The sequence below is a fragment of the Protopterus annectens genome, chromosome 11.part0 (assembly GCF_019279795.1).
Source record: "Protopterus annectens isolate FY-2018-M chromosome 11.part0, PAN1.0, whole genome shotgun sequence".
Classification (NCBI taxonomy): Eukaryota; Metazoa; Chordata; order Ceratodontiformes; family Protopteridae; genus Protopterus; species Protopterus annectens.
In genome coordinates this window covers 23399257-23419944 of record NC_056745.1, presented here as the reverse complement: position 1 = coordinate 23419944, position 20688 = coordinate 23399257, and the positions used below count along the sequence as shown (strand labels likewise).

General features: G+C 40.2%; 1 gene segment (V, D, J or C); it reads left to right on the top strand.

Moving 5' to 3' along the window:
* Positions 1–19222: 19222 nt before the first annotated feature.
* On the top strand, positions 19223–20481 carry LOC122815982. The segment is given in 2 exon segments: positions 19223–19382; positions 19472–20481. Coding segments are annotated over 2 exon segments (450 nt in total).
* Positions 20482–20688: the final 207 nt, after the last annotated feature.

The following is a 20688-nucleotide window of genomic DNA, read 5'->3' as shown; positions in this document are numbered from 1 at the left end:
AAGCCCAGCCAAAAAGGTAACCTGGCTTTTGCCGCCCAAGAAAATTATTTTCCTGTGCCACTGTAGAACAGAGCCACAGAGGTGATCCGTGGGGTGAATTTCCTATTTTCTGTCCAATCATTAAGATTTTTCTTGAAGAGTGCTAATGAGGAGATTTGTTTGATATAGATAGTTAGTTTATTCCAGAGTATGGGAAGTCTCTGGGACAGGAATCTATTCCTCCGGCATGTTTTGTTTATTGTGGTGACAAGGTTTAGGTCCCTAGACTGTGTAGCTCGGAGAGATTGGGATTTCTTTAAGTGGAGCATGTCCAACAGCTCTGGGTTTGACATAGCTTTGTATGTTAGGCAGAGATCACCTCTGAGTAGGCGATATGCAACGGAGTAAAGCTGGAGTTTTTTGAGATGGTCTGTGTAGGGCATCTGTTTGAGGCCGGTAATCCTCTTTGTGAGGTATTTCTGCGGCCTTTCCAGTTGTTGTAGATGTCTTGTGAGGTACATACCAAAAGGAGTGTTGTACCCTATAATGGGCCTAATGAGTGATGAGTAGAGGGGAACAATTACCTTTTTTTTTCTGGATGAGAATCCTTTTGTGATGAGGGGTGCCACATAGAAGGATTTCCTAACTACTGTGGCGATGTGATTATCAAAGTAGAGACTACTGTCCACCTGTGTCCCAAGGTCTCTTATCACACTTTTGGTGTCAAGTATACTACCGCTTGTGTTGTAGTTCATGGGTACAGAGATTTTACCAAAGGGGATGACAATGCACTTTTTGGCATTGAGCTTGAGGCCATGGCATTGACACCAGGTATCTGTCTCAGTGAGGCCCTTTTATAGGATGTCCACATCGTTAGAAGTTTCGATTATGGCTCCTAGTTTGCAGTCATCTGCGAACTTCATTAGCCAAAGACATTCTGTGTTAGCCTGTACTTCAGAGAAGTAGATATCAAACAGGAGAGGACCCAGGACTGAACCCTGTGGTACTCCACTAGTCACTGGTCTGAAGTCGGATTTGGAGTCTGCTACTTTCACAGTGTGGGTTTTGTCAGTGAGCCACTTGGCAACCCATCTTGTGACATAGGGATTTATACCTAGTTTAGTGAGTTTATCTATAATTCCAGAGTGGGGGATGGTGCCGAAAGCCTTGTCAAGATCTAGATAGGCTGTGTGAACCACCTTACCCTTGTCTATGGCTTTGGTGGCTGCTTCAAAGAAGTTTATCAGGTTTAGGAGACATGATCTGCCATTTTCAAACCTGAACTGGGTGGGGTCCAGAGTTTGGAGATTACCAATGTCTTTGTTTATAAGTTCCATGATGATACGTTCCATGGCCTTGCACACCAGGCTCATCAGGCTAATGGGGCGGTAGTTCCCAGGGTCTGTGGTGGCTCCCCCCTTGTGGAGTGGGATAACCATCACTGTGCGCCATTCAGCAGGCACAAAGCCTGAGGTGAGGCTATGACTGAACATGGTACTTAGGTGGGGTGCCAGTTCATTCTGTAGTTCATGTAGAATGCAGCCTGGGATGTTGTCTGGTCCCATGGATGCTGTATTCTTGGCTTTGGAGAGTGTGGTTTTTACCTGTGCAGCAGTGATTACAGGAACTTTGCATTTTTCCAGTATAGAGATGGGCTCTTTAGGGAGTGAGAGGGGGGTAAAGTTAGCACTGAACCTATCTGCCAGGGTGTTGGCAAAATCAGTTGAGTCAGTATATTTAGTGCCATTGTGCTGTAACTCGGAGCAGATCTGAGTGTTGCCATTGAGATTCTTGACATAGCTATAGAATGCTTTGTGGTTGTCTTTAGAATCAGTGGCGATTTTGTTTTCATAATTAGCTTTGGAGGATTTTATCAGGGATTGCAGCTTCTTATTGAGGCTGACCAGGGAGCTCCTCCACTCATGGGATTTTACTCTCTTTTGCAACAGTTTCTTCCCTCTGTTGTACAGTTTGTATATGGCAGTGGACCACCAGATTGGCTTCCTTTTTTGGAGGATAGTGTATTGGTTCCGTTTGGGATAGCACGATTCATGCACTCATGTAAGTGCTTATAAAGTGCAATTGTGTAGGATTCAGTAATCAAAACTGTATTGTCCATCTGCATGGGTTTCATGACGTTCACCACTTCTGTCTTAAGAAGCATGAAGTTGGCTTTGGAGAAATTTTTTACCATGGTTTCCTTAATGGGGGGTGGGGGTGGGGGCAGGATGTGGATACCTAGGGTAATTAGCTTATGGTCAGATCGGGCCAATGAGGTGTTGACTTTAGGTGTGGGACACCTGTCACTCATGTTGGTAATGACTAGATCTAGGATATTGTTGCCCCTGGTGGGGGTGTGGATAAGTTGATCTAGGGCATTGGAGTTTATGAATTCCAGAAAGCATTGAGTGAAGGAGTTGGTACATGAGTAGTTTTCCCAGTTAATGGTGGGGTAGTTGAAATCTCCCATTATTAGGGTGTTTGGTTGAACCCTAATATTTTCCAGTACATCAAGAAAAGAGGAGTGGGAATCCTGGGACATGGTAGGTGATCTGTAGCAAGCTACAATTTGGATTGCAGTTTTGCCCAGAGTTAGTTGCACTTGGATGACTTCGGCTGCATTATGCTGAGCAACTAGCCTGGAGGTGTGGATATCCTTAATGAATATGGACACACCTCCGCCTTTGGTGTTCCGGTCCAGGTTACATGGCCGAAAAGTGTGGTATGAGTTATAGCCTGGTAGTGCAGGGGTGCTCTCTGGAGCCTTGAACCAGGTATCAGTCACTGCACAGATATCGATGTTCTCCATTTTAAGGAGTGCCTTGAGTGAGTGCATTTTGAGATTTAGACTTCTAGCATTGAGTAGCATCACCCTCAGTTTTTGCTTGCCTGTTCCTGTTACGGTGGTGAATTTGTCATTTGAACGTTGCCTAAAAAGGCACTATAGGGGCGGCAAGAACCTTAGCCAGTATCCAGAATCCCAGGGGTGACTGGTGCAGGCTATCTCTGGCAAAGCATCATGGTCTGTCGACCATGTCATCCCAGGCAGACAGATACTGGATCCCTTTAGAATGGCACCAGAAGTTTAGCCAATTGTTGAAGTCAATCATTTTGTCCTTGTACTGCGGCATCATTCTGGGTGATGGCAGAATGCTACTCAGGGCTAGGGTCATACCTGCCTGGGCTACAGTATCGGAGAGCTCCTCCATGTCTCTTTTCATGTAGTCCAGGGAGGTACATCTCAGGTCATTCACACCAACATGGACAATGACAGAGTCATATTTGTACTTGTTGTGGAGTGACCTGAGTGCGTGGGTTATGCAGCGAATCCTGGCACCTGACAGGCAGCTGACAGTAACCTTCTCCTTGTTTAGCCTGGTGAGTGGGACATCAGTGTGCCTGACTATAGAGTCACCTATGACTAGTGTGCTGGGTACGTTGTTTTGCCTTATTGGCTGTGGTTGAGTGGCACACTGAGTCTGTGGGCTATGTGTCATTTGGGTTGTGTTGGGGGGTGGAGGTTGCTTGCATTTCTACTTTAGAGGTCTCTGTTGCTTGAGCAGATTATTATTGAGAGCCTCTGCGAATGTTTTTGTGTTTCTATGTGTGGATTTTGGTGGTGTCGATTTAGTGAGACTATGTGATGAGTGTGGTGTGGTGCAAGAGTTTACCTTCTCCTCTTGACTGTCAAGTTCAGTCTTGATTGGAGAGAGCTTTACCTCCAGTTTGGCTAGATAAGTGCATCTCTCACAGGTTGTAGTGTTGGGTGGTAGGAGGAGAGGGTTGTCTGTGTACGAGGCAATTTCTACATTGCCCCAAGATGCCCAGATTCATCAGATTGATAGGAGAGAACACTGGGAGCTGACCCTTGGACATGCCTGAATAAAAAACTATTTTCCTCTAGATAAATGAGGAAAGTGTGTACAAGAGCTGTTTTCTTTTTTCTCTAAGCAAGTGAGGAAAGTAAGTACCAAAACTGTTTTCCTCTTAGGTAATGAGGGAGATTGAGTGCTGTAGTAATTAGTAGGTTATTTAGTGCTTACAAGTTCTGAACAAGTGCTGATAATGAATAAGCAAATTCAAGTGCTAAAACTAAGAATCTGTATCTGGACTAAACTAGTTACAGGAAAGGGGGGAAACAAGTGCAAATGCGGGCTTTTAAATCAGAAAGTCAAGAGAGATGGAAAAACTGCCCAAACGGCCAATAACTACAATTTCTGGGCCAGAACCACTCCTAGGTTACCTAGTGCTTACCACTTCCACTGATAAGTTAGAAGGCTTCCCTCCAGCACAGAATCTTGGGGGGCTCAGAAGCTTACATACAGTCCTGGGTACAGCAAATTTGAATCTGGACTAAACTAGTTACAGGAAAGGTATTTTTTTTTTTTTGCACATAGCAGGTCTTTGTGATGAAGAACAAACTTGCATTGATGTTAGCTAAGTGTAGGAGCATGCCCAGTGGGACTGGCAGTACTTACAAGGTGACTCCAGGCTGGAGCTACCTGTATTCTGGTCTGGGATTTTGTGTGCTGCAGACATTGTCTGCTGCACCTGTTTCTGCAATACAGCACTTCCCTGAAATTATCCAAGACATTCCCCGGCTGTGTGCTGTACTTAATATGTGACTGGGGTACATGATGTAACACCATACACAGGGTGACAGTCTGCACACCTCTCACTGTACATGTTTTTGCAGAATGTCCAGCATTCTGGCCCATATGTCTGGTCTGTTCCTCATACATTTTTGGGGTACTGGTAAAATATTTTATAATGCAGTCAATGAATTGTACTAACTACTGACACATTTAAGTGATGGTCTTTACATCCTGCAGCTATTCTATTCTGTTGCAACCCACTGTTATACTAGTCACCTTATAGGTTAATCAGAGCATGTGGAATGTCTATCTGTAGTTTTGGCCCTCTGTCCCCCCATTCTCTCTGACTTTGTTCAGCTTTCTTGCAGTAACAGACTGAGGGGTATGACAGTCTGCGGGAATACCACCATGCGAGTACCTCACATGCAAAAGATGTCAATGCTTCCAGATTCAAAACATCAACACCATCACCCATACTAATTTCCCTAGCCCAGTGAGCCACCCCGGACAGAGAAGTGTCATTCCTCACATAATCAACAGCATACAGACATACATTGTCACCCTGCATTATGTGAGCCATACAATGTGTTGCCAGGTTCTATGTCACAGCCTTGGAATTGGTTGGTCTTCTGATATATCACTGCAGACTTACTGTTACAGCAGTTGTATGGGAACACTGATGTGTTGGGGGTGAGGGATGACCAGACCATGATCTGCTGGTATAGACATTTGTGCAACTGTCCTGTGACCCCACTGTTTCCCATCTTCCTTGAATATTGTAGTGGATTTTCCAGCCATGTGGCCTAGTGAATATTATGGAGCACATACTATTGGACAAAGTACCTATTGTCCCAAGTGGCTGTTAGATCTCTCCAAGTAGCCCACTATATTCCCTTGCATACATGCAGCAGGTCCATACATATGCTACCATATTCTAGTACCCCTTACAAGTGGTGTATAAGTATGTAACTTACCTTGCAAATGCAGCACTTGACAGAACTATAGTTCAGGGCTGGCTCTGTCTGATGCATGCAGTACACAGTCAATACATGGTTAGGTACAGGTAGTGTGGGCTGGCTGGCATAATTTTTACTATATATATGTGAGTTAGAGTAAGATGTCAGTCCCTTGGGCCCTATGAGTTCAGTGCATGTGCCATGCATTGTCTCTTGGCCAAGGCCAGGGCATACTGGGTATGCCTATGTCTGCCTACAGGGATATCCTCAGGGGTTTCCTTCTCCAAGTCCCAGTGTGGGTGTGGCTGTGGGGACCTAGGCACTGGTGGAGGCTTGTGTATCTCTTCACTTGGCTGATCCTGCTGCAGCTGTTTCCACAGGATCATATTGTGTAGCATGGGACATACTGTGAACATTTGTGCACATGTGGCTGGAGAGTACTGCAGGGCTCCACCAGTTATATTGAGGCACTGGAACCATGACTTCATCAGCCCAAACATATGCTTCATGATGTTCCTAGTTTGTGTGTGTGCCTTATTGTGCTGTTCTTCCATGGATGTTCTTCTGATGGGTGTTATCATCCATGGTTCCAGTGCGTATCCAGTATCCCCCAGTAAATGGTCATGAAGGATATCTCCCCTATAAAACATCTGGTACAGCTGTGATGTGTGCCAGATATAGGAGTCATGATAACTGCCAGGGCTGCCAGCACACACATTCATGATAATGCACTGGGCATTGCACATGACCTGGCAGTTAATGGACTGATACATCTTGTGGTTGACATAGATTCTACCCTCCTCACTAGGTGGTGCTTTGATGTCTACATGAGTGCAATCTATGGCACCCAGTACCTCAGGATAGTGTGCTACATGGTAGAAATGATGCATACTGCCGGTCCTCTTCTCAGGGGTGAGGGGAAAATAAATGTGCTTAGTGGCATGTAGTAGCATGGCATCCAGGAACTTGTGGAGTACCCTGGATGATGATGCCTGTGAGACCCCCATCATGTCCCCAGTTGGTCTCTGGAAAGTACCTGTAGTTAATACTCTAAGAGCTACACATACCTTTGTTTCCACTGGGATGGTTTCCCCTCTGTTGGCTTTGGGTCAGAGTTGAGGGTGGCAGAGCTCAGTGAATTCTTGTAGTATGTCCCTGTCCACCCTATAGTGCCCTACAATCTCCAGCTCATGTATCACCTGGAAGGTTACCCTGGGCCTGAACACCCTTCTCCTTCTCAGTCTAGGCATATTGTCAGCAGCACTGACCTCAGCATCTAGCACATACAGATGGAGCAGGCCTGCAGCAGCCCCAGGCATTCTACAATCTCCAGCTCATGTAGCACCTGGAAGGTTACCCTGGGCCTGAACACCCTTCTCCTTCTCAGTCTAGGCCTACTGTCAGCAGCACTGACCTCAGCATCTAGCACATACAGATGTAGCAGACCTGCAGCAGCCCCAGGCATTCTACAATCTCCAGCTCATGTAGCTCCTGGTAGGTTACCCCGGGCCTGAACACCCTTCTCCTTCTCAGTCTAGGCCTGTGGTCAGCAGCAGTGACCTCAGCATCTAGCACATACAGATGTAGCAGACCTGCAGCAGCCCCAGGCATTCTACAATCTCCAGCTCCTGTAGCACCTGGAAGGTTACCCTGGGCCTGAACACCCTTCTCCTTCTCAGTCTAGGTCTATTGTCAGCAGCAGTGACCTCAGCATCGAGCACATACAGATGTAGCAGAGCTGCAGCAGCCCCAGGCATTCTACAATCTCCAGCTCATGTAGCACCTGGAAGGTTACCCTGGGCCTGAACACCCTTCTCCTTCTCAGCCTAGGCCTGTGGTCAGCAGCACCAGCAGCACTGACCTCAGTATCTAGCACATACAGATGTAGCAGGCCTGCAGCAGCCCTTTGCATTCCTTCAGTTAAAAATCCCAAGTCTGTACTCCACTGGTGCAGAGTATGGGGGTGAAATCAGACTGTAGGGTGTCTGCATAATTTATAGTGCTCTGCTGTAGGTGCAGCCTATGTGACTGGTTATGATGCATTCCATCTGCCAAGTACCTCATTAAGGACTGTTAATGGTCCTAGTTTAAGTGAAACAGGAGTCATCAGTAATTAATATACCATTGGCTTACTCAGCCAATTTTTTTTCTTTTTGGACAGCCTTCCTTGCTTAGCACCACGGTGAGCCGCTCAAACATGTACCAAGAAGATAAACAATGCTTAGCAGTCACTGCACACACCTCCATGAAAGGTCATGCTCAGCACATGTAGAAACACAGTGAAACATGCACCCTGAAGGTAAACAAAGCTTAGAAGAACTTGTACACCACCCTGCTCAGCACAGCACCACATCTCACAAACAGGTGCCGCTGAGCTCCAATGAACTTAGAAGTCCTCAGACACTCCCCCACGTTGATGTCAGCTACCTCTTCTGTGGACACCAACATGGTTCTCTGCCTACACAGATGGAATCTGTGGACACGGATACCCATTTGTGCTATTCATTAACCCCACCTCATTTGCATAGGGATCCATGCACACAGTCTGGAAACTACATGGTTCCAGGACCTGCCTCATTAGCAACAACACCATTCCACCTTTGTAGATACTCAACTAAGGGTCCGTTAATACATTACTCTCACATACTAATACATTTGTTTTTTGCACTCTTTCTTTATTTATTTTTTCATAAAAGCATGTTTATGCACTGCGGCACACCATGCAAACATACCCACATCATTAAAAAAAATAAAATTATTTTAAATTATTTCTCATGTGGTTTTGGACACACAGTGGATAATTATGCTCATATCTGTGCATGTTATGCCATTTCTGTTCACCTACATACGTTTTTACAGCCCTTATTTTCAGTATAACATCCTGTACACAGAATTTTTCCGTGCACACTACAGACACCAACACGGGGTCTTCGGGTCTGTCTATCTGCTTGCTGGCTTGCTTTACCTCCCTCATTTGCATGAAATTCACCTGCTTATGAGGTGATTTACATGCCACGGATACTTCCATGTTGACGTTTGCGTGTCGGCCACCCAGGTCTGTTTAGTGAATTACAAATCTGCTTACTTTCATGAAAGCAGCGTGCCACGATGCCTACATGGTAAATAATCTGCTTACTTTCACGTAAGCAGTGTGCCACAATGCCTACATGGTAAATAAGACTGTGTAGGCTTTATTAAATTCCCTCCACAGTTAAGCACTTTTAGTTTTCTTTTTCTAATGTTTCAGTGCAAGAGCACATAATAAACGCACATTAAAGTAAATTCAGCTGTATATTATGATTGCCATCAATGGTCCCATTTCCTTTTCAGACTACAAAATGCTCATGCACTCTATAACAATGTAAGGACTGAATCAAAGTCAGTGGTAATCTCTTATCATGGATCTGTGTGTACCAGATAGTCATCCCCCTCTGGGAGTATGTCAAAAAAAGGCATGAAAGACCTTTTTTATGAACATTATCAGTGCACCTAGCTGATAGGGTTGCTACCTGTCTCTCTTTCTGTATTTCTTTCCTGTGTGTGTGTGTGTGTGTGTGTGTGTGTGTGTGTGTGGGGTGGGGGGGGGGTAAATGCATTGATACTTTACAAGAAAAAATATTTTCTGGCATTTCTCTTATTGTCAAAGAAATCTTTGATACTACATTTAAGTTATCTTTGCATATAAGCTATTATAAATAACCAACACTTAAAGCTTAGCATTTCAATGCTGTGATGCTGCTTATGTAGAAAGGTTTACGATCAAAATGTGGAACGGCACTTATATGAAAATGGGATGGGCGAATGCACCTTTTCCAGTTTCCGTAATGCCATTCTGAAAAATGTTCTAATGCACATTCGCTAATGTGCATTTGACATTCTGATAACAGATCGTACTACAGTTGGGATTGGGAAATTTATCCTTTTCCTCACTGAAGTGCAATCTCAGAGTTGGAATATATAATATGTGGGGGGGTTGTGGGATGCAGCCCCCCACATGGAGGGTTCAGGGGGACTTAACACTCTGCAAAAACTTTACTAGTAACACAGGATTTTGACATTGGAACTTCCGGTGTTCGAATGTCAATTCTGTGGTTACCATTTCTGACATTTTGGTAATTTTGTATTACCAACGTTGGAATACAGATTCAATCAAAAAGTGAAACATTGTTTTGATTTTCCACATTTTGATAGTAAACCTGTCAAAAGAGGTGGTAACTGCCTTTAAATCCCTGACTGATCTAATTGCTTTGTTTTGCTATGAAAGGGGAGTGTTAAGTTTTCCTCCTCTATGCAACAAAAGCAATGTATAACAGATGTCATGCAGGTGAAGACAAATTCCTCTGCAAAGTATGTGAGAAGTTAAGCTTAAAAACAGTAGGTGGCTTTCCCTTCCTTTGATCCCAATGCAAGGAAATAAAAGTATTAAAAAGTACAAGCACATTTCTGGTACCTACACAATACTGGAACCATATTGTAAGGAGAAAAGAAACCTAAGGATTGAGTTAAATTGTGGGAGAGGGCAGAGTTTTCCTTTAAGAACAGTTGATGTTTCCAATTTTCATGGATGGTTTTCTTTTTCTTGGTGTTTTATATATACTGGTAGAACACCAGATACTGTAACTCTCAACTTCTTTGCTGAAGAATTCAGCCCGATGCCAAAAATAATAGCAGAATAAAGGCTCAAAATCAGGAACATGTTATAAATATTATTGTTGTACCACACAAAAGGACTCCGCAGCAACTTATAGAAAACTTTTAATCCAGTAAGATGTAATTACATCCAACAACAGAAGAAACACAGTTCTGTTCTCTAGCGCCTCGGCAAACAGCCTTTACAGAGTAAATTATTCACTGCATTAACAGTCACCCTCCTTTTTAAACAACTTCAACTTTCAAGTTAATTACATCCAATTATTCAATCAACCACATCACTCATATATTTTTTTAAAAAAGGTAAAATGCATAAAACTCTACACATTTTTAAACTACACTTACTAAAGCAAACTTTTCCATGAACAGTCACAATTCAAACCGTACGGTTTGAGCGTATTAAATTTTAATATAAAATATAATTCTTTTTTCCTTAATATTTGTTTTATACACTTGTCATTTAAATAGTTAGTATTCTCAATACTATCTAACACTGTCACCTTCAAGTTCTTCACGTTCCCCCCATGATATTTATGAAAATGCCCTGCCAATGGTCTAGTTTCCTTGTTTTTCAAAATATCCCTAACATGTTCCTTAATCCTACATGCTAATGTTCTTTTCGTCTCTCCCACATAGAACTTTTTACACGGGCATTCTATTCCATAAACTACCGCTATTGAATTACAGTTGTGTATTCCCTTGATTTTAACTGAACTGCCATTGATTTTGTAGAATTGTGGTACAATAAACTTACAAATAGTACATTTACCACATCTTTTAGTGCCCTGATCTATAACTTGTGAGTACATTGGCATATTAGTCATTCTAAATCGGCTATGTACCAGAAAATCTTGTATGTTTCTCCCTCTTTTATAGGAAAAAATAACATTCTTCTTCGATAAATAATCTACTTCTTTTTTTAATAAATTCCAACTATTTAAAACATGTTCTCTGATACTATCTGATAATATAGAGAAGGTGGACACAAAATATAAATCTTCTTTGCTATCTTGTGGTATCTTCCATGCCCCCCCCCCCATAATATTTACCACATTTTTAACCTTGTTTAAACTTTCCTTTAAATTATATTCATCATAGCCTCTTTCTTTAAATTTTTTACAACTTTGTATGAATTCCTTTTCTTTCGTAATAGAATTACTACATAATCTATTTACCCTGTTCAACTCTGTATAGGGAATTGCCTTAATTATATGTGCTGGATGATAACTGCTACCATGCAGTATGGAGCCAGCCCCTTGAAATTTCCTGTGTATTTGATATTCCAATTTATGCCCCTTACTGCCTATTAGAGAAATGTCTAAATATTGCACCTTCTGACCTTTTTGTAACCCATCAAACTTTATACCCATAGTGTTGTCTTGTATCTCCATTAAGAATTTATTTACTTCTTGTTGTCCACCTCGACAAATAAACAACAAATCATCAATAAAACGATAGTATCTATATACATATTTCTTGAAAAAGACATTTGTATATATACATTTGCTTTCAAAAAGCCCCATAAATACATTAGCATAACTGGGGGCAAAGGCTGCCCCCATCGCTGTGCCCTGCTTCTGTTTGTACATCGATCCATTAAATTCAAACATGTTGTTAGTTAAACATATGTCAAATAGTTCTAATACATAGTTAACAACATCTTCATTGCCCATAAAATACTTAATAGCAGTCTTTCCATCTTCATGCTTTATGTTTGTATATAAGCTTACCACATCTATTACAACAAAATACATGTCATCCTGCCAACATATATCCTTTGCTTTCGATATTAAGTCAAAGACATCTTTAATATATGATGGTAATTTACTAACAATCGGCATCAAATATACATGTAAGAACTTTGAGATGTTTTCCAAATAACCATTTGTCGCAGATACTATAGGACGCCCTGGTGGTGGAAAAACATTTTTATGTATTTTTGGGATGCAATAAAAGCAGGGCATTCTCGGGGTATTTATATTAAATTTATCTTTTATATCCTTATAAGAAAAATATTGTAACCTATAGCCTTTGTCAATAATATGCTCATACTTTTTTGTGCTTCATTATAATCATTGATGTCTATCTGTTCGTATATCTCTTCATTGTTTAAATGCTCATAACACATTTCTAAATATTGAGCTACATTTAATATGACCAATTTCCCTCCTTTGTCAGAGGGTTTAAATATAATATTGTTGTCTCTGCTCAGAGCATTTAAACATTCCCATTCCATTTTACTAAGATTATACTTAATAGTTTTTTTATTCTTCCCTTTAAAGCTTTCACATTCCATTTCCACATTTTGTGTTAGTGACTTTTGAAAATATTTGATGCTATCATTACTTTGAGGTGGCATAAAAGTACTAGCTGTTGTAATTAAACTAGTATCAAATTTCCTATGACCACTTATATCCACTTCTGAATTACACGAAAAAAATTCCTCATCTATATTGTTAACTGATGTAATATTACTGACTCCTTGATTACTTCTTATTGAAAAATCATTGTTGGAACAGTGAAACATGTCCATTAAATACAGTTTGCGAGTAAAATAAAATACGTCTGCCTTTAGCATATGTACCCTAGGTAGAACTGTGGGTACAAATTTCAAACCTTTGTTTAAAATATTTAATGCACATTGTGACAAACTGCAACCAGATAAATTTACCACATACTCGTATTTATCATACTCACAAACAGTTTTAGTCCTATTGTCCATCCCATTTGCTTTTTTTGTTGTTGTTAGAACGCTGTTTTCCATACCCTTCCCCATTATAACCCTGTCCATTCCAACTCCGTTTCCGACTGAAACGGTTCTCCTGAAACAAATTTAATCCCTTTTGATTCCCAGGTTTAGGGAGCGCTGGATACTCTTCATTGTCCGTTTCTGCTTCGGTTTGCGATAATACACTTTCTACTGAAACATACCCTGCTCCTTCTACTTCGTTTTCCTTCTCTCTACGTTCAAAATGCACACGTTGTCGTCGAGCTTTCTGATTGGCTGACAGCAAAAATGCTCTCTAGTTCTCATAGTCACGTAAATCTCTATGTAGTTTACTTTTGTTTTTTTTTTTTTTTTTTTTTTCCCCGGTAATGGGGAAGGGTATGGAAAACAGCGTTCTAACAACAACAAAAAAAGCAAATGGGATGGACAATGGGACTAAAACTGTTTGTGAGTATGATAAATACGAGTATGTGGTAAATTTATCTGGTTGCAGTTTGTCACAATGTGCATTAAATATTTTAAACAAAGGTTTGAAATTTGTACCCACAGTTCTACCTAGGGTACATATGCTAAAGGCAGACGTATTTTATTTTACTCGCAAACTGTATTTAATGGACATGTTTCACTGTTCCAACAATGATTTTTCAATAAGAAGTAATCAAGGAGTCAGTAATATTACATCAGTTAACAATATAGATGAGGAATTTTTTTCGTGTAATTCAGAAGTGGATATAAGTGGTCATAGGGAATTTGATACTAGTTTAATTACAACAGCTAGTACTTTTATGCCACCTCAAAGTAATGATAGCATCAAATATTTTCAAAAGTCACTAACACAAAATGTGGAAATGGAATGTGAAAGCTTTAAAGGGAAGAATAAAAAAACTATTAAGTATAATCTTAGTAAAATGGAATGGGAATGTTTAAATGCTCTGAGCAGAGACAACAATATTATATTTAAACCCTCTGACAAAGGAGGGAAATTGGTCATATTAAATGTAGCTCAATATTTAGAAATGTGTTATGAGCATTTAAACAATGAAGAGATATACGAACAGATAGACATCAATGATTATAATGAAGCACAAAAAAAGTATGAGCATATTATTGACAAAGGCTATAGGTTACAATATTTTTCTTATAAGGATATAAAAGATAAATTTAATATAAATACCCCGAGAATGCCCTGCTTTTATTGCATCCCAAAAATACATAAAAATGTTTTTCCACCACCAGGGCGTCCTATAGTATCTGCGACAAATGGTTATTTGGAAAACATCTCAAAGTTCTTACATGTATATTTGATGCCGATTGTTAGTAAATTACCATCATATATTAAAGATGTCTTTGACTTAATATCGAAAGCAAAGGATATATGTTGGCAGGATGACATGTATTTTGTTGTAATAGATGTGGTAAGCTTATATACAAACATAAAGCATGAAGATGGAAAGACTGCTATTAAGTATTTTATGGGCAATGAAGATGTTGTTAACTATGTATTAGAACTATTTGACATATGTTTAACTAACAACATGTTTGAATTTAATGGATCGATGTACAAACAGAAGCAGGGCACAGCGATGGGGGCAGCCTTTGCCCCCAGTTATGCTAATGTATTTATGGGGCTTTTTGAAAGCAAATGTATATATACAAATGTCTTTTTCAAGAAATATGTATATAGATACTATCGTTTTATTGATGATTTGTTGTTTATTTGTCGAGGTGGACAACAAGAAGTAAATAAATTCTTAATGGAGATACAAGACAACACTATGGGTATAAAGTTTGATGGGTTACAAAAGGGTCAGAAGGTGCAATATTTAGACATTTCTCTAATAGGCAGTAAGGGGCATAAATTGGAATATCAAATACACAGGAAATTTCAAGGGGCTGGCTCCATACTGCATGGTAGCAGTTATCATCCAGCACATATAACTAAGGCAATTCCCTATACAGAGTTGAACAGGGTAAACAGATTATGTAGTAATTCTATTACGAAAGAAAAGGAATTCATACAAAGTTGTGAAAAATTTAAAGAAAGAGGCTACGATGAATATAATTTAAAGGAAAGTTTAAACAAGGTTAAAAAATGTGGTAAATATTATGGGGGGGGGGGAACATGGAAGATACCACAAGATAGCAAAGAAGATTTATATTTTGTGTCCACCTTCTCTATATTATCAGATAGTATCAGAGAACATGTTTTAAATAGTTGGAATTTATTAAAAAAAGAAGTAGATTATTTATCGAAGAAGAATGTTATTTTTTCCTATAAAAGAGGGAGAAACATACAAGATTTTCTGGTACATAGCCGATTTAGAATGACTAATATGCCAATGTACTCACAAGTTATAGATCAGGGCACTAAAAGATGTGGTAAATGTACTATTTGTAAGTTTATTGTACCACAATTCTACAAAATCAATGGCAGTTCAGTTAAAATCAAGGGAATATACAACTGTAATTCAATAGCGGTAGTTTATGGAATAGAATGCCCGTGTAAAAAGTTCTATGTGGGAGAGACGAAAAGAACATTAGCATGTAGGATTAAGGAACATGTTAGGGATATTTTGAAAAACAAGGAAACTAGCCCATTGGCAGGGCATTTTCATAAATATCATGGGGGGAGCGTGGAGAACTTGAAGGTGACAGTGTTAGATAGTATTGAGAATACTAACTATTTAAATGACAAGTGTATAAAACAAATATTAAGGAAAAAAGAATTATATTTTATATTAAAATTTAATACGCTCAAACCGTACGGTTTGAATTGTGACTGTTCATGGAAAAGTTTGCTTTAGTAAGTGTAGTTTAAAAATGTGTAGAGTTTTATGCATTTTACCTTTTTTAAAAAAATATATGAGTGATGTGGTTGATTGAATAATTGGATGTAATTAACTTGAAAGTTGAAGTTGTTTAAAAAGGAGGGTGACTGTTAGTGCAGTGAATAATTTACTCTGTAAAGGCTGTTTGCCGAGGCGCTAGAGAACAGAACTGTGTTTCTTCTGTTGTTGGATGTAATTACATCTTACTGGATTAAAAGTTTTCTATAAGTTGCTGCGGAGTCCTTTTGTGTGGTACAACAAGAATTGTTCGTGAGTGCTTTGTGGTTTTGCAATGTTATAAATATTACTCTAATTCAATTAAAAAGATAATAGAATAACACCTTTTGCATGAACATGCATTTTTGGATAATAAGAAGTGTAAAACTCTGAGGTCTGGATTTATTAACTGTCTATAATCCTGAATGATTTATCAGCAAATCAAACTTTTTTATGAGGGACATACATCAGGGAAGGTCTGTTAAATCAGAGACAGTGACAGGTGTGCATTACTCTTCAAGAGGTAAATAGAAGTGACTTAACCTGGATGCTGTTTGACAACCGCAACTGATCTAGTGTGGCACTACCAGTGTTGTTCAATAGATTGCTAGTTGCTGAAATAAGCACAAAACTGGCATTGCTATGGCTTGTGTACGTAAAAAATACCACTGATTTGTATCTATGCGTACACCTAATAATGTCAAGGCACACATTATTCTTCTGGGTATCAGTAGAAAAAACAAGTAACAATAATTATATTTTAATTTCAAAAGTATGACATTAAATATATCACAGAACATTTATGCACTTAGATCTTCTCGGAGTCTTGTGGTCCTCACTCCCCAGACTGTATAAATGGATTCAAGGGGCTCTTTTAATCATCCTTGACTCTGTGAGAGCCTCAGAAAAACTGCTGCTGGTTGGACAAATATGAGGAGAAAAAATGCATTAATTTGCTGATTAGACTCTTTAACCTGAACGGGGCTGTGATACGATCCTGATAGGAAAAAGCTGACAATGACCTCTGCTCTCAACCCCACCCATTCTAAAACCAGTCTTGTCCAGATGTGTGTGCATAGAAAGCTGCTGTAGGTTGGCAGGGAGTGTGGGCCAGGGACTGTGTGGCTATTACTTCTTTAATTTTCATCACAATCAAACATTAGAGGTGGGCACAGAAGGTCATTATAGCTTGTATCTGGGCTGAGGACAGTGTGGTCATTGTTTGCTTTACTTTTTTCACAGACCTCAGAAGTGTACAAAGAAGGTTATTATAGTTTGTGTAGGGGCAGTGCACTGTCTAGGAGCAACAAAGTAGAACACATTACTGTGATCATTAGTTTTCACTTTCCTCACAATCACACAACCACACAATCACACATCAGCATACAGTAGGTGCCTTTGGGGGTTAGGGTTGGGGAGTGAGCAAGCATGCTATGTATATGTATGACAGCAGGCAGTTGAAATACATGACTGTGGCAATTTGAACCTCTGCTTTCATCCTAATCTAACACCAGAGGGAAGAATAGGCAGGGACTGTCTTTTTTTTTGGGGGGGGGGTTGGGGAGGCAGGCAGTATTCCTAGAAAGGATCAGTGTATCCCTACAACAGCTGGCTTGTTAGTTTATTGTGAGCTTCTATTTTGTTAGCTTTGCACGTTAAGCCTTGGGTCCAACTTATGTTATTTTTTTTCTTTCTCATGATTTTGTTTAGGCCACAACTGGATTAAAATATGGGGGAAATACTCTAAAATATATCTCAGACCATCTATAACCCTATGGCTTCTTGGGTCCTGGCTTGAGTGATTTCCTGAATGGTTATTACTGTGCTGTCCTGGTCAGGAAAGGTATAGTGAATGGATGCAGGGAAAACTAAAGCTGAAGAACAACAATGAATTTATTTCCTGAATCATAATTTCTGTTCAAGTCATCATTGGATAAAAAGGTTTTGTAAAAAGAAAACAAACCCTTTAAAATGCAATTCAGAGCACATAGAATGTTACAGTTTATTGAAAAAGCTGAGGAGTAAGACCAAATGTAATAAAATGATAGAAACAGTGATGTGCGTGGTGGGGGGAGTCTGAGATGGGGGAAACAGAGGGGAGGACTGGAGGGTGTGTGTGTTGGGGGGCTGAAATAGTAGGTCTAGGCACCATTTCACCTAAGTCCAGTCCTGTACATAGAGTTATTGTAATGTATCATTGTTGTAACTACATGCTAGTAACTGTACATGTCCCTTTATGAGATGAACCAACACAGTGTGGTACACAGGCCTATTGTAATGTAAAAACATTGTAGCTACAGGTCTGTCTACAGCTTACTAGGCCTAAAAGTTTGCAGGTTAACTAAAATGTTGCTTAGTAGGGGTGGCTGTGACAAGGTGATACTTAGACTGGCCCATCTTGACATTTGTTGGGGGATCCCAAAATGCTAACACACTGGTCCTAATGACGGTCTTTAACAAACTCAGCCTACGATTTAAGATACAGAGAATCCAATATGCCATAATTGTGGGCAGATGCGCTGTGCAGCCAGCAGGTCAGTGCAAGAGTACAATACCAAATGTTTGAGTATGGCGTGAAAGCTGCAGCGCCTTTGTTTACATGAGTCTGTCCTTACATCTATTACAATTTGTTAATTTATGTACAACAACAACAAATGTTGTTACTGAATTAATCCTGCTAGATCAGTTCACTTACAGAAGTACGCAAAGATGAATCAGTCAAGCAGACATCCAGCACAGAAGGAGACAAAAGTTACTCAGTATCTTTTTTTACCGTTCTTCTCCACGTAAATCAGCAGTGGGGTACAATAGGGTTACCATCTGTCCCTCTTTGCGAGGGACGGTCCCACTTTGGGCAGTTGTGTCCTTCGAAAAAAAAACTAAAAAATTACAAATGCCCTCAGATTGTAAGAAAAAAAAATACATACCTTCAGTTTTCTTTAATGGTTGCATAAAACAGTTATTTTGTATCTGAAACACATAAATAGTAAATGAAATAGCATAAGCAACTCAAATGCTACATAATAAGCTTTTGTTTTGGGAAAAAATGAAGTTCTGTCCTTTGCTCTGTCCCAGGGTATGTTTTGTCCTGCAAAATCTCACGTCTCCAAAAAATGTCCCACTTTGGGCATCTAAAAAGGTGGCGACCCTAGGTACAACAGTCAGAGAAACAGTAAAGCAAGAGTCCTGGGTCACAGCATGATACCTTTATAAGTTTTAAGGGGAACCACTAAACAAAGCTGGACTGCTGGTTAAATGTGCTTCCTCGCCTGGGTCTTAAAAGTTTCTAAGAGCTAACAGGACGGACTGTGATGATTTAATGGGTGCTTGTTACATTGCATCTGTTGCATCAAGCAACTTGGCACAGTTTCAGAACGGAAAACCTTCTTTTAATGTCAAAGGGGGGAGGGGGCTGCAACCTCGGAGAACTGCACAGTGTGCCATATGAGCTAGGGAGTAAGTTCCCGTTCAGCCTTCCCATGCAAATGAAGGGCCTGTCCAGTTTGTATAAAACTGCTGGCAGCAAGAGGAGGCTGGACGTTTGCTCAAGGATCCTGACAATTTGCTTTTAAAGGGACATAAAATTCAAGCAAGAAAATGTCTCGACTTGAGTTAGCTTTATATATAATACTTGTATCCTACACATCAGGTGAAAGTTTTTAACATGATTTTTAATGCATTATGATTACACTTGGGCAGATTTTATTATTTAATTTACGTATTTGTATTCCCTTTCAGAGGTTCGTTCCCAGGTGACACTGGAAGAATCGGGTGGGGATGCGGTGATGCCTGGGGCCAGACTACGGCTCACTTGTAAGACCGCCGGGTTTGAAGTTGGACCGGGAAGTGGTATTGGTTTGAACTGGGTCCGGCAGCAGCCCGGGAAGGGGCTTGAGTGGGTCGCGTATCATTATACAAACCCCGATGGTTCTCACGATGTATACTACGCCCCCTCGGTGAAGGGCCGGTTCACCATTTCCAGGGACGTTCCCCAAAGGCTCCTGTACCTGGACATGACGGACCTGAAGCCTGAGGACAGCGCCTTGTATTACTGTGCGAGACACACAGCGATCAAAGACAGCGGGGTCTCGTACAGTAACCTCTCTGTCCCTGCTGGGCCCAAGAGCAGATTGTAGCTATGCCAGATACACCTGCATTGCCAATGCCCATTAAACTCGATTAACTATGTAATGGCAACCAACGGATTCCTCCAGATTTCCCATGGCTCCCAGTTAAATCGGGGACAAATCTCATCTGAATCAGGGACAAATCCAGAAATCATAAGGGAACCACAGGCATTTTCAAAATATTAATACTATTAACTAGAGATGTTGATAGAATAAGAAAATGTGAACTAAAATACATTTTCTGGAGTAAAAAAAATTGCCCAACTCAAACCAATTTTATTATTACGTGTAATTCACCAGCTTTTCTCCAAAAGTCACAGTTTTTTTTTGGGGAGGGGGGGGGGGTAGAAGAACAGATACAAAGGCTGACTATAAATCAGGGTCCTGAAACATCAGGGAGACTAGATGTACGAGATTTCCTCAGTTCACTGAGTCTGCAGTTTTAGAAGTGAAAACTGAAGTGAAGTCCCCCAAACATTTGGCAATTAAGAACATAACGCCATTAGAAATGTTGCTTAGTTGCCGAGTTTTACTTTTTATTTAAGTAGGCATCCTTAACACTTACTGGTTTTCTTTTATTGTTACAAAACTGTAGGAGATTCCTTTCATACTTCTCTACTGTCCAGATTTTCGCAGACTGTCCAGATTTTCCTCATATTTTTGGCCTGTTTCTTATAAAATTTGTGGTTTTCTGGCAAATCACTAAGGACTGAAGTCAATAAATAATGAGAGACATTTAAGTTACATACTTCATATCCTTTGTAAAATCCACGCTAATGCAAACACTGTTATTCTAGCAACTTAAGTTTATAAGAATAGTAATTTAAT